The 21,963-nt window shown below is 37.1% G+C and overlaps 3 protein-coding genes across 4 annotated transcripts in view; all 3 read right to left on the bottom strand.

The window, feature by feature from the left end:
- LOC124632231 (cytochrome P450 4g15-like) overlaps window positions 1-21,963 on the bottom strand; it is an 80,225-nt gene that overhangs the window by 26,192 nt on the left and 32,070 nt on the right. The window lies entirely within an intron of this gene.
- LOC124632234 lies at window positions 858-2,843 on the bottom strand. Of its 2 annotated transcripts, none has more exons than XM_047166990.1 (2): window positions 1,265-2,843; window positions 858-1,010 (listed from the first exon to the last, which is right to left on the bottom strand). In XM_047166990.1, the coding sequence occupies exons 1-2, from the start codon at window positions 2,567-2,569 to the stop codon at window positions 975-977; spliced, it is 1,341 nt and encodes a 446-aa protein (XP_047022946.1). In that variant the 5' UTR covers window positions 2,570-2,843; the 3' UTR covers window positions 858-974. The 2 variants fall into 2 exon arrangements, with proteins under 2 accessions (XP_047022946.1, XP_047022947.1); XM_047166991.1 differs by having other exon boundaries at window positions 858-1,003.
- Window positions 3,861-5,475, bottom strand: LOC124632235. The gene has a single exon (XM_047166992.1). The coding sequence runs from the start codon at window positions 5,473-5,475 to the stop codon at window positions 4,264-4,266; it is 1,212 nt and encodes a 403-aa protein (XP_047022948.1). The 3' UTR covers window positions 3,861-4,263.

The raw sequence follows: 21,963 nt of genomic DNA, 5'->3' as shown, positions 1-21,963 counted from the left end.
ATATTAAATTAAAACATTCAATAATAACTTTAACTTTGCGTTTATTCGCTGACTCGGGGGTGAAGTGACATACTTCAATATAAAAACTTATTCTATGGAACAAATCGAATACATTTGAAATCATTGCCCGGTCAGTATCAAAAATATCTAACGAATAAAACCTTACAAATGAAAGAGTTTCTAACTACGTTACACGAGCTACGCCCTTAAGATAAAGTCGAAACTTTATCACAAAAGCGCAACTGTAGGCTGGCAATCATATTAAATGTCCCTACCTAAACAACCTAACTTAAAATTTACCTATGCGTGGAAATTAAAAACACGTCCCTTACAACGGGATAGTTTACAATAACATTTAAGTTGTTTACTTAAGTGTGCCAATCTGCACTGTATGAAAACATGTTATCGTGAACTTTTTCGAGGCAAAACCACGCAAAAAGCCCCGAAACATGCCTCTAGTAGCAAAGGATATTCAAAGTGAACACCCGTCCTGAAGGGATTACCTTTCAAGCGAAGAAAAACTCTGTATTGATAACTTACAACTTCGCCGGACGCTAACGTGTCAGATGAAGGGATAAGTCACCGTTATCAAAGTTTCTCACCTAACGTGATATAATTAAACATCTTACCCAATAATTATTTTTTACAATTTTGGAATATTAAATAATAAATAAATCAAATATAGGGATCATAAATCTTCGGCAGAAACCATTGTGTCAAGCAAACACTCTTCGCGAGGCTATGCCCCTTATTGCGAAGTTGATCTCAACCTCAATTCACCATCCAAATATTTTTTTTTTCAAAACCAAATCAGATAATAATTTTGGGATCAGATTTACAGAGCCATATTAAAAAAACTTATAAAAATAACACAGGCTTGACCACATTGGTTATCTTCATCTTCCTTCATATTGAAGATGAAGTAGCTCTGCCGTGGACATCATCTTCTCACGAAGTTGAAGTAGCTCACCTTCTTATCCCTTCACCGGCAATGCTCGTACAACTCGTTCCAGGTAACATGAAATTACAAAACCCACATTAGAAAAACTATAAATCAATCACAATGTTTCCTATATTTATATTTATTTACATTCTGCCTATTTAAAAATTCTAAATTGCTATTAATATTACGCAGAGGAATACGTTTTTTATACTGGGTGTCTATCCTCCCCTTTGAAGAACAAAAATAATTACTTTTACTATTTTTCCTAACATTTTTCCAATAACAATAACCAGAACCCATAAACTTCGCATTATTTAATACCTTTGATGACGTGGAAGTCTTCCTAGATTTCGAAACAACACGTTTATGTCGCTTTCGCAAAACTTTATTCCGATTATACTTTGCTTTTATTTTATTTCGAGAATAAATATAATTAATTTTCTTTATTTCGTTATCAATGTCACATGTCATTTTGTCATTATTTTTGTCACTATGGTGACCCTTATCTGTCAGCATATTTGACACTAATCTATCTTTTCCGACAATGTCAGTTTTAATAAATTTTGCAATGAACCTCGTTTTTAAAATTAAATTATTTTTGGAAAAATCTATAATACAATTATTTTTGGAAAGAAAATCTCTTCCTAAAATTATATTTTGGCGAATATTTTTTATAATTAGAAATTTATGCCTAAATAAACACGAATCTATCAAAAAATTTATGTATGTTTCGCCCAGTACATGCAACTGCGCGCCAGAGACTGAAGAAGCTTCATAAGAACTGTTCTTGGTGTATTTAATGTTGAGTTCTGAAATGAACGCCTCAGATAAACAGGAAATCGACGCTCCTGTGTCGACTAACGCCCTGAACTCCTGTTGAGCAATCAACACATTAATATTTGGACCGGTCTCACCAGACTTATATTCTACTTCCGATCCAATCGCCAGCAGTTCCACAGGCTGCTCCGCATGCTGCTCCTCATCATGCTGCTCCATTTCCACATCTTTGCTGGGCGGTGCTTCTTTCTCCACACTAAAAGCATTATGTGTATTAACATGTGAACAAGGGGCATTTCTTTTATTTCCCACGTCATAGAATTTCCTGTCATCATTCCTCGGTGGAATGACAGGCAAATTGATAATTTGATTTTGTTCTTTTCCGAACAGATATCTCACTTGTACCAGCGTTTCACGCAGCTCAGATTTGGTTGCGAATAGTTGTGAGCTTAATATGGCTTTATATTTAGAAATAAGCCCTTTTAAATATGTTTTTATAAAAATATTGTCGTCTACAATATTCGCTTTTGTCTGTAAGCCACCCAGACGATAATAATATGACAACAATTCTTCTTCTTGCTCCTGTCGAGCGTTGTAGAATTTTTCTACATAATTTACATTATCAGGGAATTCTGCCCTTAATTTGTCGCATATGGTTTTATATTCAATCCCATCGACATAAATATATTTGTAATACGCAAGAGCGGGACCTTGCAAATATGCACCTAGTAGTAGTGCAAAATCGTTTTCTTTCCATTTATTTATCGCCGCAATTGTGCGAAATTCGAAAAGAAAGTCGTCGACTGATATGTCATCGACTCCGGAGAAAAACTGAATATCTTTGGACATTTTCCTACATTAAATAAATAAATTCCACTTAGCTCTTTTCTCCGTATTCCAATATTTCATTAGAATCAGTGCCCAGGGTTAATCTTCCAGGCTCTCCTTCCCGTCTTCGACGTCGTGTCACCACGCGACTTTTTCGCGGTAATGACCTGAAAATTATACTGGGGCTTTGGCGTCGGCGCCTCCACCAAATTGTAGCGCGTGGTGCGCTAGGAACCGGGGATCTTCAGGATATTAAATTAAAACATTCAATAATAACTTTAACTTTGCGTTTATTCGCTGACTCGGGGGTGAAGTGACATACTTCAATATAAAAACTTATTCTATGGAACAAATCGAATACATTTGAAATGATTGCCCGGTCAGTATCAAAAATATCTAACGAATAAAACCTTACAAATGAAAGAGTTTCTAACTACGTTACAGTACGTATTCAAACATCATTGAAAGTGTCAGTTAAAATTAAACTAATCTGAATATCTTATAAAATGGACTGCATAGAAATTAAAATCTGTAAGGGCAACCCTTAGTGTACCCGTAATCAACTCGTTTGTATGGTTCTCCCTTGAAATTTGGTATTTTTTACCCGGGATAACGGCGGCGCATTACAATTATAATAGCGCTATCGCCTTACCGTTAACGGCTCGTGTTTAGGGCTGACTACACTGATTCTTTAACCAGAGTTTAACATGTAACTTTGACGAATATTTTGAGTTGTACTACGGAATAAGATTATTAAACTTGTGCAGTGGAAATTTGTAGTTAGTATTAATGTATTGGATTGTTTGTCCCTGTTGAAATATAATATAGGTATATATTATGAATAAAAACATCGCTGTATGCTCTCCAACACCAGATCGAATGTTTTGGTCCATAACTTTGTAGTAATAATAATTATATTAAAAATGAAATTGAAATAAAGATCAGCTATTTTTTCAGCCAAAACTAGTTTCCCAAATGTAACCAGAGCCGAATTAGAGCAGTTTGACCAACAGTTAACAAGAGATTTAAATGACGGTGTAGTCGAACGTGGCGGCTTATGTTAAGCTGCAAAGAGTGGATCATTTAACTGTCAAACGATTTGGTTGCAGCATTAGCATAAGAGGGCTGAGGGTTGCTATTAACTGAATGTGTTGTAAATGCCCTACTAATGTCATTGGCAATCGATAAATTAAGGAAAGAGAATGAGTATAATGAGGCTAGAGTAAATTTATCTTTAGTGGGCATTAACATTTGATATGAGTATTTAAATAAATAAACGAAAACCAGAAATCAAGGAACTAAATCTTTTATTGTCATAAAGTAACTAAAATCTAACATCACAATGTTTATTATAATAGAAGGCACTGAGTTTATTTAATCAATTTGTATAAAGAGGTGCCCTTTCGTACTCATATTTACAATATTTGAACTAGGTACCTACTATTGAGAGGTTTTCTCTCTTCTACATTACAATACACTGAAGTCTAAGCCATTGAACTATGTAACATTACTAGAATAACATAAATGACACGATCAATGTACAAAGCTTGAAGTGCAGGCTCGCCTGACCGTTACGACACACCTTGCGCCCGCGCTTCAACCGACTTTGGCACCAACAGCTGTATGTTATGTTTTACTACACTACACTTCTACAGCAATAAATATCTGGAATTAAATTTATCTACACAAGAACTACGTACAATAAATCCTTATAGTTAGTTCTTATTATTTTTCAAAACTCGCGCCTGTTTAGTTTTCTCTTGCCACCATTTTAGGGTTTCCTCAAATTGTTCTCTGTCTTCTGGTGTCACTTGAATATCTGGAAGCTCTTTTTTTAATTCAATGTCATCGTTAAATTGATCTTGAACAAAAGAGTTATCTTCAGCTTTGAATTTGTAATCGTTGTGAGTTAAAATTAAACCAGGATCAATCGATGGCAAACTGGTATCTTCAGTGAAGTTATGATTTAGTTGCTGATTCATTATTGCAGAATATTTTACTTCAAAATCATTGTCGTTCACATTCACATCAGCTTCGTTCAGGTAATGTCTTTCTGGAATAACTGTGAACTGTTCTGCTGAATTAGGAAACGCGAAATGTCCATCCATTAGATGAGGATTTATATCTTCATGTCCAAGAAGGTCGGATGACGGAGTCAGTGGTTGCCCAGCACCTTCTTCTTCCTCGTACAAATTAGGGGTGGCCACTAATTGAAATTGTTCATTTCCTTGTAGATCCACGTATTGCTGTCGTCGAAGATGATGGGCACCGTCAATTTCATCTTCATCCATGTCATCGTCGTCACCAGCAGGAGAATGTATTATGTAGTAACTTCTTTCTTGACTATTTTCTCTCGGTGATGAGGATGCTGGAGAAGGGAACGATTCCATTGACGGGCGTGATGTATTTTCTTTATCATGGCCAATGTTCAATAGATTTTCCAAGTTTCGTATATATTCCACTGCCATACGCAAAGTTTCCACTTTACTTAACTTCTTGTTAGCTCCCCGGTTAGAGTTAGCATTTTCAAAGGCAGACGCGACTTCTTCAGGGATATGTCGTCGAAGAGCGGCAAATCCATCATTAACTTGGCGCACTCTGTTACGTTCCCGCGCATTTCGACGTGCAACTGCTAGTGGTGTTGGAGACCGCACTGATTCTTCCGCACTATTTTCATTAGGACGAGATTTCTTAGCCGATGGAGCTGATGACGTTACAGGCTCAGCAGCACGAACTAATGACGTCACTGACACGGTTGCCGGTACAGATTGGAATTTTGGCTTCTTTCTGACTATTATAATTTCACGTGTGGAGTTTTGATTGGCATCATTGTTTGTTATGTTCACGGTATTATTCACGGATTCTTGGAGCACCTGCGACTTGCCGAGCGGCGAGTTGCGGAAGACGACGACGCCGATGGAACTCATTTCGGCACGATGAGTTGCCGTTTTCTCATGTTACGATTGTTTACTTTGTGTTAGATGCGGACTCGGGTTAAATTGGATCACGTATAAAATAACTGTTTTCTAGTAAAGTGGAGTAGAAGAATTCGATGGCGTCAGAGCGCCGGCCGCGACAGGAATGGCGCGTGCCGTGCGGACGCACCTGGGGTGGCTCGCGGGGGGATCAACAGGGGTACTTACGTTTACTAGTTGCACACATGCTCTTTCAAAGGGCGGAATGGGGCAGCGTTTCGGTTCAGTATTATTAGAACGTTAGTTTTATTATGATAATTTCTGTTGCATATTTCTGTTGCAGTTTGAGTTTTTGATCAGATTTGCCGTAAGGTAATTAAATATAATGATTCTTAACTATGATCGTTAAAATTTAATTATCATACGGTAGCGTAGATTAGTGGCTCCTATAGTACAAAAAGTGTGTGTATCATTTTTACCCTTGGTAAAGCTGAAATTATGCAAAATTACACTATTTACTCCAAATATTCCACACAAAATAGTCTTGAGTTTTTGAGTAAAATCATGTATAAAAATCAGAGACGTTCGCGGTACCGAGCCGCAACGATGCCCCAAAACCTGAACAGCATAAAGGACAATATAATTTTCATGGGGTGTCGCACCCAACTACCGGTATGTATGTGTGCCTAAGTTGCAGTTACATACCAACACATACACTTTTATTATGTCACACTCACACATACATGTCTAGATCACACATATGTAGTAATGGAGCTAAAACCATTCGCGTGTTTCAATGGAACTCCGAAATGATTGCGCCGGCGCAGGGGGTTGGTAATGGAACATAATTTTGGAGTGCTGAAGTACTGATATTACTTTTAATGTTTGAGAGACCTTTAAAATTATTTCTAATTATTGAAAAAATTGGTCCGCCGTTTTTAAATATTAAGGTATGGTATTTAAAAAATGATTTAACTTACCCGCACGCCATGTTCAGTTTCAGTTCACCTCAATATCTCAATACATGCAGTTAATATTTCAACTTAGGTATTAACTAGTTTGGTAGGTACTACCAAGGATGAAATTTTTTTACAGCTGTTTTTCAGTACGTAGTATTGAACTCAACGACTGCTCTGTAGATAAAATATAATTAATCTTTTTTCTATCTAACCGATCTGTTTGTATGTGTGTGTGTACACCCACGCCAGCTGCGTGCCCTTTAGCTTTTGTGTAGTGGCACGCGCCACTATCCTAGTATGACCATTGTTGCATCTTCAGTACAACTGCACAGCATAGTGCTTAGTTATTTTGATTCCTAAGATTGCTGGCGTAGGGTCTACTTTACTGTGTGCTGGTGAAAGAAGTAGTGGGACTATAAACGGGATTTTTTGATCCGTTCATAGATAAAGGTTCAAAGGTTCATATCTATTAAGTTTAATGATATAAGTGTTGTCATCTGCTCAGCCTTTGCAGACTATTTCAAAGTCTACGTTTTGTCTTCCACATCTCAACTGAAATGTGTCCGTAACCTATTAAAATTAATAAATATCTGATCATCTAAACGCAGTTACTGTTACTGTTACAGCCTTTTTTTTTATCGTCCCACTGCTGGGCACAGGCCTCCTCTCACATGGAGAAGGATTGAGCATTAATCACCACGCTTGCTCAATGCGGGTTGGTGATTTCAGACTATAGTCCAGGTTTCCTCAAGATGTTTTCCTTCACCTTTTTATCAGCCATTGGTATCCAAGATATACTTAGAAAGTACATACAAACTTAGAAAAGTTGCATTGGTACTTGCCTGACCTGGAATCGAATCCACACCCACATACTCGAGAGGTTGGTTCTTTAACCACTAGGCAGTTACTAAGTGACAGATACTCCTTGAAACATTTTCGCCTTTCTTCTCATAACCTGTTAGAAGGATCTGCTAATGAAATAGCTTAACTAGATTTCAAAGGCACTAAGGTCTCAAGAATAGATACCTAAGTATCGTTATATAATAATTATAGGAGACACTAAGGTGCTTATTTTAATGAATACGATTTAACATAAAGCGATAGATACTAAGATTTAAAAGCCTTGAAAGAAATAACATTTTGCATTTCTGTTACTTCGTTGTGGCTGTAACAGGTGGCGACCCCTAACGAACACATTTCTACATAATGAAGCCAGAATTAATGCCAACCTGTAGGTTTTCCCTCTTTCTTAAGCTAAAAGGGGCATATATGATTCCTACTTATAGGTATCTGCAACGCTAAGTGAGGGCTTTGATAAATAATTAAACACATACTTTCTTAAAGTATTTACTACTAGCTTCCGCCAGCGGCTTCGCCCGCGTGGTATGTTGATAAAAAGTAGCCTATGTGTTAATCCAGGGTATCACCTATCTACATACCAAATTTCAATCAAATCGGTCCAGCCGTTTTTGCGTGATTGAGTAACAAACATACATCCATACATTCTCACAAACTTTCACATTTATAATATAAGTAGGACAAGTAGAATATAAGTAGGATTTAGATACAGATTCCGATATAATAATTATGGGTTTGTAAAATTTCCCACCAACACCCAACTTCGTTGTTTAAAAAGTTGTTTAAAAGTTATTTTTAGATTTTTCGGTGTTTTTTCAGTGCATGCATCTTTAGGCATGCACGTACACATTTTCAGCGCTAGTAGTGTGAACTGTTTTTGATAGGAGCACCAATTAGATTCCGGACTTCTGTGCTACATAGGACACATGCCACTTATAATATATTAGAAAGATATACTTTTACTCATATTTATCTCAACTAGAAAATACAAAGAAATTGAATACAGTGACGGATCGAAGATTAGATACATACAAGTTTAAAATTCGAAGCGCCTGATAGTTTTGTAAGGCAACGTATAGCAGCGCATTTACCTGAGATCAAATACTTGATAGGCGTAGTCATGTGTAGAACAAATAAATAGGAGCATTATATTTGGATTAAATAATATTTAAAAATAAATATGCCTTGCGGAGCTAAAATTAAATAAAAAAAGAAGGATTATTTTTAAAGAAGACGTTTGAAGCTCAGGAGCCACTATTAAATTTAGAACATTCGAGCAACGAAACATTAAACTGTCTATGGATTACTGAGGTAAAACGAGTGCTGCTCCTAATACTCGAAAGTGCATCCTGTAACTCAAGATGTCGCGTTTTTTCGCGGCAATCCGCTCAGTAAGACGAACTCCAAGGCTCACCATCTTGCGAACATGTGGGATCCGTAAGTGCGACTATGGTGCATACTGTCCTGGCTATATTTAGCGCGGCCATATGGTAATTGCTGGCAGGGGAAGGTGTATCGAATTGAAGATGCCATGATTCGAAGGAGGTTTGATCTGTCAAAACAACAGAACCCTTTTTAAAATTGGAATGCTTTATTTTTCTTGCGGTGATACATGTATGTTAGTGAGGATTAGGGTTTAGGGTAGGCTATAGTAATAAATTATCGCCAGTCTGTATATGTATTTATTGGTTGTAATGATCGCAGTTAAAACATTCAACTAGTCAACTATCAGGTCAAAAAGCTTTCAGAATCTTAAAAACAAAAGCTAGGCAGGGACGTCAAAAAAAAACAAATCCTATAAACCAAGTCTAGACCAAACAAACTCACAAAGATCAAAGAACCTAACCTGTGCATTCATACTCCAAAACAGCTGTGTTATGAATAGTTCCCAATACCCAGTTACCTTCTAATGCTATAACCTATCTCAATATAGGACACCTTGAATTAGCTAGGCTATTGAGGGCTTCCCCGATCCAGACGTACCTATTATTAGAAACAGAGAACGCGAATAAAAGGGGAACCTTCAACTTGAAAATTAAATAAGCTAAGGTCAGTATAACAAAGATGTCTGGAACCCTTAGACTGCATCTAGACGACTAGACCAGCCATTCAATAGACGTTGTTATTGCAAGGGGGAGTTGTAAGCATATCCGCTTCAAAATATTGGGTATGATTCTGTAGGATAACAATGAGACAAAGATGCCTTTGATACCAATATGAACCAGGTTTATATGAAAGTAAAAGTTTTTAGTTTATTTAGATTTGATCCGGAATGTGATTTAACAGGTTAGACAATTTAGCGTTCTTTTAATAGTCCCTTCAGTTACATTACCAAAATATGTAAGTTGAATATAAATAAATGAAGAGAAGGAGAGAACCTTAGCAGTGTTGCATTCGAACCTGATACTTACCAATTTTTTAAGACAAAGTTATCCAGACCAGTGTTGTCCTGAAGAGTTGGCGTACAAATATCAACAAGTGGTGTTGATTGTATGTCTTTATCGAAACAAAAGAATTTTACAGTGTGTACTTCACTTTGTCAGAAACCCTAGAAAGAAAGCGCTAGGTGCAAGTTTTCATTTTCAAGGCTTGTTGTATTAAAAAACCCGTCTGGTTCCCATTCCATGCATTTAAATATAACAAAATCTGAAGTAGGTACATTTAAAAAGTGTTCCAACAGTACGAGGTGCATTCATTGGAACCGTGGTCCAGACATAATACTCCTTTTATTCTCTTTGTTTAACACCACACGAGACGTTTGGACCTGCCCCTTCCTTCAAGACCTTAGAACTGCATTCGTTTTCAATGAACTCTTTGCCAACTTCTTACAATAAAACAACATTACTTTTGCGTCCACGAAATTATTCCCCCATTTTATTCCCTTCTCCATTCACACAGACTGTGATTAAGGTCCTCAGAATTGTCGTTTTGATAAGTTTGCAAAGGTACAAGATCAAGTTTTTTCTTTAAGTCGGTCTGTATGAGTCGGTCTCCTGATTTCAATGGTAAAACCGTTACATGCTGTGCATTAACATTTTGTTTGAAAATAAGAGTTATTATGGACTATTGAAGCAAGAAACGTGAAAGTGTTTTTGAAGAATATATGATTATAGATGATATGTTGATAGTTTGCTGAGTGCAAAAAGGTGTCTGTATTGTTTCAGTTCTGAAATAGAACTTGGCTTGGTCAATATCTCGATCGCACTTCCACTAATTAATATATTGCATTAAAACTGTAACAAAACTGATAGGCTACACTAAAATCAATTCCAACTTTAATCAAATTTAGTTCGGTATTATTATTCGACTAACTTAACCGACCAAAAAATATCAGGAACCAGGCAGATGTTCGGGCCAGCGCCGATTTACGCACACATGCAAAGCTTTCTATCCTTCTCTTTATATCTAAAACCCTAGTTGTTAGAGAGAGAAAAGAGATATCAATAGGGGTTGTGCTGCATACAGTCACGTGATCTCCTCCCTGTTGCGCACGCACACACATAAGGACAGGGAACCCTCGATCATTTTATTGATGTAGAGAAAAAATCTCTGCGATTAATTTTGTTACTGGCCCAGTACTGGATGAAAGTGATTTGTAGATGTTATTTTAATTATTATCGTAGCTCGCTGATCGATGAGTCTACAATGATTAATATTTTGTGGATGTAAGCTTGTTTTTAAAGACATAATTTTAATGATCGTAGGGTGTAATTTTAATTTTGTTTTCATAGGACCATAATTGTTAAAGTTTCCTTAGTTAAAGTACTGAAAGTTCTCATTGCCAATAGTCATAAAGGGAAAATTTAATATGACCGCAATTTGACTGTATAAATATCTTACTACACTTTGTGTCACCTTAGTCACAAATTATATCAAGTAGTATTGACCATCACATTATTTTAGTATGTTATAACTTGCAACATTATCCATAGTAACAGTAGCCGCAAAACCGGATCAGTTTGGTTCCGAAGTGTAATGACTGCATTAAAGCCAACTTTCCTGTTAAGTGCCCATAAAAAGCCGCTTCCGTAAACACTTAGTAGCGCCGACAAGCCCATAAAGTCTACGATGGGTCTTCGGCAAAATAATATCATCATCTCATTGGCTTCCGACAATTTGGAGTGTGCAAGAAAAACAAACTACTGGACTCGCGTATCGAGTTACACTACTTAAACTGTCGTCAGCTACTACTACCACCCACACAGCTCCATTTTTTACCAATCTTTTTACCAAATATGTTTCCTGCTAGAAAAACAAACAGAGACATTTATTGAGTCGGAAATTTTTGTTTAAATGTCTAGTTGCGAATGAATGATGGATTTCGAATGACTGTCGACCCTTGACGGAATGATGCTTCCGTTCACGAAATTATATCTTGATGTTATGATAGCTGAAGGGATGAGACAACTGATTTGTCATTTCATTGATGGCAGTCATTTCGTTATTAGTAAAACGTGCCTCTTTCCTTGCACTGTGATTAGAGCGAACGATATCATTTACCAGAATTATAGAACGGTACTATCAAAGGTTTATCTGTTCATCGATTTGCGGTAAGTATATCAAGTTATACGAAATTTTGGAAGCGAAAAAATTGGGCTGACGGAGCGTAGGCAGCGATCCTAATCGATGTCCATCTGTAGGATTTCGTTTCACGATTCACTGATGACGGTGCTATTAAAACCCTTCCCAAAAATTTCGATACTTGCTTCATACTAGGAATACCTTTTTTAGGGAACTTGCACTCCATGATGTTAGCTGGAATTACTTTGTGGCAGTCCATCAGATATAACCACAGAACATTTGAACAAAAAAAGATGGGGACTACCGTGGACACCGCTTTGATTTACGAGAAATAAAATTTTGGGATCTTTTTAGCGGCGCAATTAAAATATTTAACGAACCTGTCGCAGTGGGTGGTGGGCGACAGTTCTCACGAGCCTATTATTTTTAATAGGCTCGTGAGAACTGTCGCCCACCACCCACTGCGACAGGTTCGTTAAATATTTTAATTGCGCCGCTAAAAAGATCCCAAAATTTTATTTCTCGTAAATCAAAGCGGTGTCCACGGTAGTCCCCATCTTTTTTTGTTCAAATGTTCTGTGGTTATATCTGATGGACTGCCACAAAGTAATTCCAGCTAACATCATGGAGTGCAAGTTCCCTAAAAAAGGTATTCCTAGTATGAAGCAAGTATCGAAATTTTTGGGAAGGGTTTTAATAGCACCGTCATCAGTGAATCGTGAAACGAAATCCTACAGATGGACATCGATTAGGATCGCTGCCTACGCTCCGTCAGCCCAATTTTTTCGCTTCCAAAATTTCGTATAACTTGATATACTTACCGCAAATCGATGAACAGATAAACCTTTGATAGTACCGTTCTATAATTCTGGTAAATGATATCGTTCGCTCTAATCACAGTGCAAGGAAAGAGGCACGTTTTACTAATAACGAAATGACTGCCATCAATGAAATGACAAATCAGTTGTCTCATCCCTTCAGCTATCATAACATCAAGATATAATTTCGTGAACGGAAGCATCATTCCGTCAAGGGTCGACAGTCATTCGAAATCCATCATTCATTCGCAACTAGACATTTAAACAAAAATTTCCGACTCAATAAATGTCTCTGTTTGTTTTTCTAGCAGGAAACATATTTGGTAAAAAGATTGGTAAAAAATGGAGCTGTGTGGGTGGTAGTAGTAGCTGACGACAGTTTAAGTAGTGTAACTCGATACGCGAGTCCAGTAGTTTGTTTTTCTTGCACACTCCAAATTGTCGGAAGCCAATGAGATGATGATATTATTTTGCCGAAGACCCATCGTAGACTTTATGGGCTTGTCGGCGCTACTAAGTGTTTACGGAAGCGGCTTTTTATGGGCACTTAACAGGAAAGTTGGCTTTAATGCAGTCATTACACTTCGGAACCAAACTGATCCGGTTTTGCGGCTACTGTTACTATGGATAATGTTGCAAGTTATAACATACTAAAATAATGTGATGGTCAATACTACTTGATATAATTTGTGACTAAGGTGACACAAAGTGTAGTAAGATATTTATACAGTCAAATTGCGGTCATATTAAATTTTCCCTTTATGACTATTGGCAATGAGAACTTTCAGTACTTTAACTAAGGAAACTTTAACAATTATGGTCCTATGAAAACAAAATTAAAATTACACCCTACGATCATTAAAATTATGTCTTTAAAAACAAGCTTACATCCACAAAATATTAATCATTGTAGACTCATCGATCAGCGAGCTACGATAATAATTAAAATAACATCTACAAATCACTTTCATCCAGTACTGGGCCAGTAACAAAATTAATCGCAGAGATTTTTTCTCTACATCAATAAAATGATCGAGGGTTCCCTGTCCTTATGTGTGTGCGTGCGCAACAGGGAGGAGATCACGTGACTGTATGCAGCACAACCCCTATTGATATCTCTTTTCTCTCTCTAACAACTAGGGTTTTAGATATAAAGAGAAGGATAGAAAGCTTTGCATGTGTGCGTAAATCGGCGCTGGCCCGAACATCTGCCTGGTTCCTGATATTTTTTGGTCGGTTAAGTTAGTCGAATAATAATACCGAACTAAATTTGATTAAAGTTGGAATTGATTTTAGTGTAGCCTATCAGTTTTGTTACAGTTTTAATGCAATATATTAATTAGTGGAAGTGCGATCGAGATATTGACCAAGCCAAGTTCTATTTCAGAACTGAAACAATACAGACACCTTTTTGCACTCAGCAAACTATCAACATATCATCTATAATCATATATTCTTCAAAAACACTTTCACGTTTCTTGCTTCAATAGTCCATAATAACTCTTATTTTCAAACAAAATGTTAATGCACAGCATGTAACGGTTTTACCATTGAAATCAGGAGACCGACTCATACAGACCGACTTAAAGAAAAAACTTGATCTTGTACCTTTGCAAACTTATCAAAACGACAATTCTGAGGACCTTAATCACAGTCTGTGTGAATGGAGAAGGGAATAAAATGGGGGAATAATTTCGTGGACGCAAAAGTAATGTTGTTTTATTGTAAGAAGTTGGCAAAGAGTTCATTGAAAACGAATGCAGTTCTAAGGTCTTGAAGGAAGGGGCAGGTCCAAACGTCTCGTGTGGTGTTAAACAAAGAGAATAAAAGGAGTATTATGTCTGGACCACGGTTCCAATGAATGCACCTCGTACTGTTGGAACACTTTTTAAATGTACCTACTTCAGATTTTGTTATATTTAAATGCATGGAATGGGAACCAGACGGGTTTTTTAATACAACAAGCCTTGAAAATGAAAACTTGCACCTAGCGCTTTCTTTCTAGGGTTTCTGACAAAGTGAAGTACACACTGTAAAATTCTTTTGTTTCGATAAAGACATACAATCAACACCACTTGTTGATATTTGTACGCCAACTCTTCAGGACAACACTGGTCTGGATAACTTTGTCTTAAAAAATTGGTAAGTATCAGGTTCGAATGCAACACTGCTAAGGTTCTCTCCTTCTCTTCATTTATTTATATTCAACTTACATATTTTGGTAATGTAACTGAAGGGACTATTAAAAGAACGCTAAATTGTCTAACCTGTTAAATCACATTCCGGATCAAATCTAAATAAACTAAAAACTTTTACTTTCATATAAACCTGGTTCATATTGGTATCAAAGGCATCTTTGTCTCATTGTTATCCTACAGAATCATACCCAATATTTTGAAGCGGATATGCTTACAACTCCCCCTTGCAATAACAACGTCTATTGAATGGCTGGTCTAGTCGTCTAGATGCAGTCTAAGGGTTCCAGACATCTTTGTTATACTGACCTTAGCTTATTTAATTTTCAAGTTGAAGGTTCCCCTTTTATTCGCGTTCTCTGTTTCTAATAATAGGTACGTCTGGATCGGGGAAGCCCTCAATAGCCTAGCTAATTCAAGGTGTCCTATATTGAGATAGGTTATAGCATTAGAAGGTAACTGGGTATTGGGAACTATTCATAACACAGCTGTTTTGGAGTATGAATGCACAGGTTAGGTTCTTTGATCTTTGTGAGTTTGTTTGGTCTAGACTTGGTTTATAGGATTTGTTTTTTTTTGACGTCCCTGCCTAGCTTTTGTTTTTAAGATTCTGAAAGCTTTTTGACCTGATAGTTGACTAGTTGAATGTTTTAACTGCGATCATTACAACCAATAAATACATATACAGACTGGCGATAATTTATTACTATAGCCTACCCTAAACCCTAATCCTCACTAACATACATGTATCACCGCAAGAAAAATAAAGCATTCCAATTTTAAAAAGGGTTCTGTTGTTTTGACAGATCAAACCTCCTTCGAATCATGGCATCTTCAATTCGATACACCTTCCCCTGCCAGCAATTACCATATGGCCGCGCTAAATATAGCCAGGACAGTATGCACCATAGTCGCACTTACGGATCCCACATGTTCGCAAGATGGTGAGCCTTGGAGTTCGTCTTACTGAGCGGATTGCCGCGAAAAAACGCGACATCTTGAGTTACAGGATGCACTTTCGAGTATTAGGAGCAGCACTCGTTTTACCTCAGTAATCCATAGACAGTTTAATGTTTCGTTGCTCGAATGTTCTAAATTTAATAGTGGCTCCTGAGCTTCAAACGTCTTCTTTAAAAATAATCCTTCTTTTTTTATTTAATTTTAGCTCCGCAAGGCATATTTATTTTTAAATATTATTTAATCCAAATATAATGCTCCTATTTATTTGTTCTACACATGACTACGCCTATCAAGTATTTGATCTCAGGTAAATGCGCTGCTATACGTTGCCTTACAAAACTATCAGGCGCTTCGAATTTTAAACTTGTATGTATCTAATCTTCGATCCGTCACTGTATTCAATTTCTTTGTATTTTCTAGTTGAGATAAATATGAGTAAAAGTATATCTTTCTAATATATTATAAGTGGCATGTGTCCTATGTAGCACAGAAGTCCGGAATCTAATTGGTGCTCCTATCAAAAACAGTTCACACTACTAGCGCTGAAAATGTGTACGTGCATGCCTAAAGATGCATGCACTGAAAAAACACCGAAAAATCTAAAAATAACTTTTAAACAACTTTTTAAACAACGAAGTTGGGTGTTGGTGGGAAATTTTACAAACCCATAATTATTATATCGGAATCTGTATCTAAATCCTACTTATATTCTACTTGTCCTACTTATATTATAAATGTGAAAGTTTGTGAGAATGTATGGATGTATGTTTGTTACTCAATCACGCAAAAACGGCTGGACCGATTTGATTGAAATTTGGTATGTAGATAGGTGATACCCTGGATTAACACATAGGCTACTTTTTATCAACATACCACGCGGGCGAAGCCGCTGGCGGAAGCTAGTAGTAAATACTTTAAGAAAGTATGTGTTTAATTATTTATCAAAGCCCTCACTTAGCGTTGCAGATACCTATAAGTAGGAATCATATATGCCCCTTTTAGCTTAAGAAAGAGGGAAAACCTACAGGTTGGCATTAATTCTGGCTTCATTATGTAGAAATGTGTTCGTTAGGGGTCGCCACCTGTTACAGCCACAACGAAGTAACAGAAATGCAAAATGTTATTTCTTTCAAGGCTTTTAAATCTTAGTATCTATCGCTTTATGTTAAATCGTATTCATTAAAATAAGCACCTTAGTGTCTCCTATAATTATTATATAACGATACTTAGGTATCTATTCTTGAGACCTTAGTGCCTTTGAAATCTAGTTAAGCTATTTCATTAGCAGATCCTTCTAACAGGTTATGAGAAGAAAGGCGAAAATGTTTCAAGGAGTATCTGTCACTTAGTAACTGCCTAGTGGTTAAAGAACCAACCTCTCGAGTATGTGGGTGTGGATTCGATTCCAGGTCAGGCAAGTACCAATGCAACTTTTCTAAGTTTGTATGTACTTTCTAAGTATATCTTGGATACCAATGGCTGATAAAAAGGTGAAGGAAAACATCTTGAGGAAACCTGGACTATAGTCTGAAATCACCAACCCGCATTGAGCAAGCGTGGTGATTAATGCTCAATCCTTCTCCATGTGAGAGGAGGCCTGTGCCCAGCAGTGGGACGATAAAAAAAAAGGCTGTAACAGTAACAGTAACTGCGTTTAGATGATCAGATATTTATTAATTTTAATAGGTTACGGACACATTTCAGTTGAGATGTGGAAGACAAAACGTAGACTTTGAAATAGTCTGCAAAGGCTGAGCAGATGACAACACTTATATCATTAAACTTAATAGATATGAACCTTTGAACCTTTATCTATGAACGGATCAAAAAATCCCGTTTATAGTCCCACTACTTCTTTCACCAGCACACAGTAAAGTAGACCCTACGCCAGCAATCTTAGGAATCAAAATAACTAAGCACTATGCTGTGCAGTTGTACTGAAGATGCAACAATGGTCATACTAGGATAGTGGCGCGTGCCACTACACAAAAGCTAAAGGGCACGCAGCTGGCGTGGGTGTACACACACACATACAAACAGATCGGTTAGATAGAAAAAAGATTAATTATATTTTATCTACAGAGCAGTCGTTGAGTTCAATACTACGTACTGAAAAACAGCTGTAAAAAAATTTCATCCTTGGTAGTACCTACCAAACTAGTTAATACCTAAGTTGAAATATTAACTGCATGTATTGAGATATTGAGGTGAACTGAAACTGAACATGGCGTGCGGGTAAGTTAAATCATTTTTTAAATACCATACCTTAATATTTAAAAACGGCGGACCAATTTTTTCAATAATTAGAAATAATTTTAAAGGTCTCTCAAACATTAAAAGTAATATCAGTACTTCAGCACTCCAAAATTATGTTCCATTACCAACCCCCTGCGCCGGCGCAATCATTTCGGAGTTCCATTGAAACACGCGAATGGTTTTAGCTCCATTACTACATATGTGTGATCTAGACATGTATGTGTGAGTGTGACATAATAAAAGTGTATGTGTTGGTATGTAACTGCAACTTAGGCACACATACATACCGGTAGTTGGGTGCGACACCCCATGAAAATTATATTGTCCTTTATGCTGTTCAGGTTTTGGGGCAAATAAAATTTTGGGATCTTTTTAGCGGCGCAATTAAAATATTTAACGAACCTGTCGCAGTGGGTGGTGGGCGACAGTTCTCACGAGCCTATTAAAAATAATTTTATTTGTTTTTGTTACGATTTATGAGTAGACGGTATCGCATTGTTTGTAGATGTGGACACTTCGACCTGACATTGACGTGTTTTATGATGAGGAAGCTCGAACACTTGTCGCCAATATGGTTTTTTTGCTTGCTGTTTTAGTTTCCGATATAATGTTTGTGTTTTTTTTACGATCTAATATTTATGTGGATGAATAGATAATAAAAATAACTTTTTTCTTTGTTCAAATGCATAGGTAGACGGGACGAAGAGGTTGGAGATGCGTCAAAACTGCCGACAAGTTTAATATCACGCCCATATATTGCTAACATTTCAACAATACAACCCTTTTGTAGTTACGTTATTCATATATGTCAACATTCATAACCACGATACTTATCAACGGCGCGCATACGCATCTCAGCTAAAATAAAATTCTGTTATAAACGATTTGTAAAATGCGTTGTCAGCATGACGCGAACTGAGTTTAGTGAAATCAACTTTTTTCTCCAACAAAGGATAGATATAATAGTTTTGTCCCCTGGACAATGTTGTGATGAGACGTCTTAGTGGATTCACAGCATGAGGCTGACGGCGCGTTCACTGTTTGGAAGCCACCACCCGCTTTGTAATGTTGCTCAGAATTAACATATTATAATAATTTTTAACCCCATACATCGAGTCATCGCAGACAGTTGGAGATAGCAATAAGATCGTATTAGTTTATGTTTATAGTTTGAGTAGCGGTGCATGTCAAGCCGTTACAATAAATTCAAGCGTGCACTAGTGGCTGCAGCAACATAAGTGCCGAAGCTGTCTTTAAATCACTTACCGTCGAACGCACGCCGTGTATTATGTTATCTATTGCAATAATTTCCGAGGCGTTAAAATGAGCCCGGCAAGGGTGTCGGCGCGCAACGAGAACAATTTAATTGAATAAAATTAGCCAATAAACTGTGCTCGTCGAAGGCCGCTACAATGGCATACCGCCTCCGCAGCACGGCACTCGTAAACAAGCCTTATTTACTGGAGACTCCTTAGGGAATCCGCATTAAATGCCCTCAATATACTGTTGGGAACGTTTGCGTACATTCATACCTTAGGCGGTAATAGTTTTTCGATCCCATTGTGGGAAGAAGGTGATATATCTGAAAGACGTAATGTCTTGCTGATTTTACAATGCCGCGCTCCTGACGATTTGTATCATGACCTTATTAGTCTAATGAATAAAAAAAGAAAAAAATACTAAATGAAAATTGAACCAGCGGGTGTCCCGTTGTTCAATATCAATTATGAAGCTTGGACAAAAAGTTCGTAGCCTGCGGGAGAGCAGTTTGCAAAACCAGCACTGAGGTCTCAATCAAGAGTCCAATTACTGGTGTGCTCACTGAACTTTTATGTCTTGTACCCCGAAATGGCATGATTCAATACCAAAATTAGAAAGGAATATATAGTTGGTATATTTATTTAGTAACAATTTTACGGACGATGATCTTCTAGAACATGCTTAGAAGTAAAGCCTATACAGATGTTGGGTACTGTTGTCATTTTAATATCGAAATTAATAACAATAAGCATTGCTTTTTTCCAAATAATTCTTAGTCTTTGCGAGCATTACGACAACATTTCTCGTAACCAGTTTTTCTGGCTATCATCTCACAACCAGATACCTAATAATTATTGTTTTTATTAATCAACGAGCCGAAGTGTTCAAAATTAAATTTTTAATGTAAGAAACCTCGAAGCTCGTCATTTTAATGAGTTTTAGTGCGGAAGCGAGCACGAGCCATCGGCAGTCGATGTTCGCGGCGGCTGCGCACTGAATGTTAAACAACGCGTGCCACTGCGCCGGCGCAGCCTCCCCCGCCACGTCGCTCAGCTGCATCAAACTTGATAGACATCTCAACACCACTTAATAAGCGGATTCCTCACACCACTTTACTGGTATACTTGGAACCATCGAAGTAGTTATCGAAAAAAGCGAAATTTGCAATTTTTTTCTCCATTGATTTATTGTCACATGTCTTGCAATTTTCTCGCTCGTTATTCCTTATGTGTGCAAAACATATTATATTCCTAATTAGCAAGCAAAAATCAGGAGGACCTATACAATTATAAATTATAAAGGGTTTCGCTATTTGCAACTGTTCGTGTGACAAATGCTGGCCAGCCGGAGCTTTGTCGGCAGCAGTAATGAGACACTGCGCAAGCGGGAGACAAATTTATCTCATAAATATCTTTGGGATGCGTCGATCTGCATCGTTAATTTACTACACTCGATATCGATATCGTAATTCATTCACATCTTTATTATGTCATTTATTCAAAAGTGTCACGATATATTACTGAAACTTCATTTCGATCGGTGAAATAAAATCCACTTAATTGACATTGAAGGGAAAAAACCGCTTCGTACGATTCTGTTATCTTAAACTTCTTAATTTGAGTTTCGCCGTCAAGTTTAGAAGAAGGCCCTTTTTCAAAACTTCAGATCTGACAGCATAAATGACGAATTCTGAACTTAACTACCACTTGTATTTACACATTGCGGTAGAATGCTTGTGGCTCGGGGCTCGTGTTCCTGAAACCTTAATTTGCTTGAGCGCTGACATATAGCGGGGACAGAGGGATGCCACACACGCCGCGACGCCCAACCGCCAATTCTTTATGCAAATACCAACAATATCTGACCACTTTACTTTTTAATACAGGAATCATGTTATGAAATGGGCGGCTCGAGATAACGTTGCAAACTTCGCTCTGCACTGTTACAGCTGTTATTAAGACAACACTTACGGGTTTCTTCAATTAAACTTTGAGACATTTTAATATTTGCTTTCAACTAATCTTTTGGTTTTAACACAAATTCAGAACTTGTTAACAACTTGGCGACCGCTCATTATTTACTAAACAAACAGAGATAAGGGTCGAACAAGCTCGAAGATATTCGGAACACTTTTTAAGATTTGGCAAACGGAAAAAAGCCGGCATTTTTTTGTTGTTCACCTGTTTTTATGTCGATATCGCACAGGTTTTGTACCACCCGTGTTCTAATAAACACTTATCGGAACTTCATCTTAGGAAGCAAAGAATTATGGCATATTTAAACAATTTATTGCTGCCTCAGAACAAGGGAACTGCTGATAAGCCTCTGGTTTTGCGATAACGTTCTTTACGCTCGCAAGATTTGCCGAAATAAAAGAATTATGGAAATGACAGAAACAGAACACGTTTTAATACGTTCAGATAACATCAGAATTAGAGCTATGAAACAGCTGGTTTTATTACGAATGAATCGTTAATAACTATTTGATTTATACAAAAGCTATTACCAATTAAAACGAATGCATTTAATACCTACCTTTATAAGGTCTTGCAATATAATTGCATAGCTCTGACTATTTTCCATCAAATGATATGAATAGAAGAGTGATACTAATTAAGTCATTGACAGAAACAAATTAATGCTGTTTTAAATATTTAACGAGTTATAATGAAT

The sequence above is a fragment of the Helicoverpa zea genome, chromosome 8 (genome assembly GCF_022581195.2).
Source record: "Helicoverpa zea isolate HzStark_Cry1AcR chromosome 8, ilHelZeax1.1, whole genome shotgun sequence".
Classification (NCBI taxonomy): domain Eukaryota; kingdom Metazoa; phylum Arthropoda; class Insecta; order Lepidoptera; family Noctuidae; genus Helicoverpa; species Helicoverpa zea.
The sequence above is the reverse complement of the archived record's forward strand: the minus strand, read 5'-3'. Positions and strand labels throughout refer to the sequence as shown.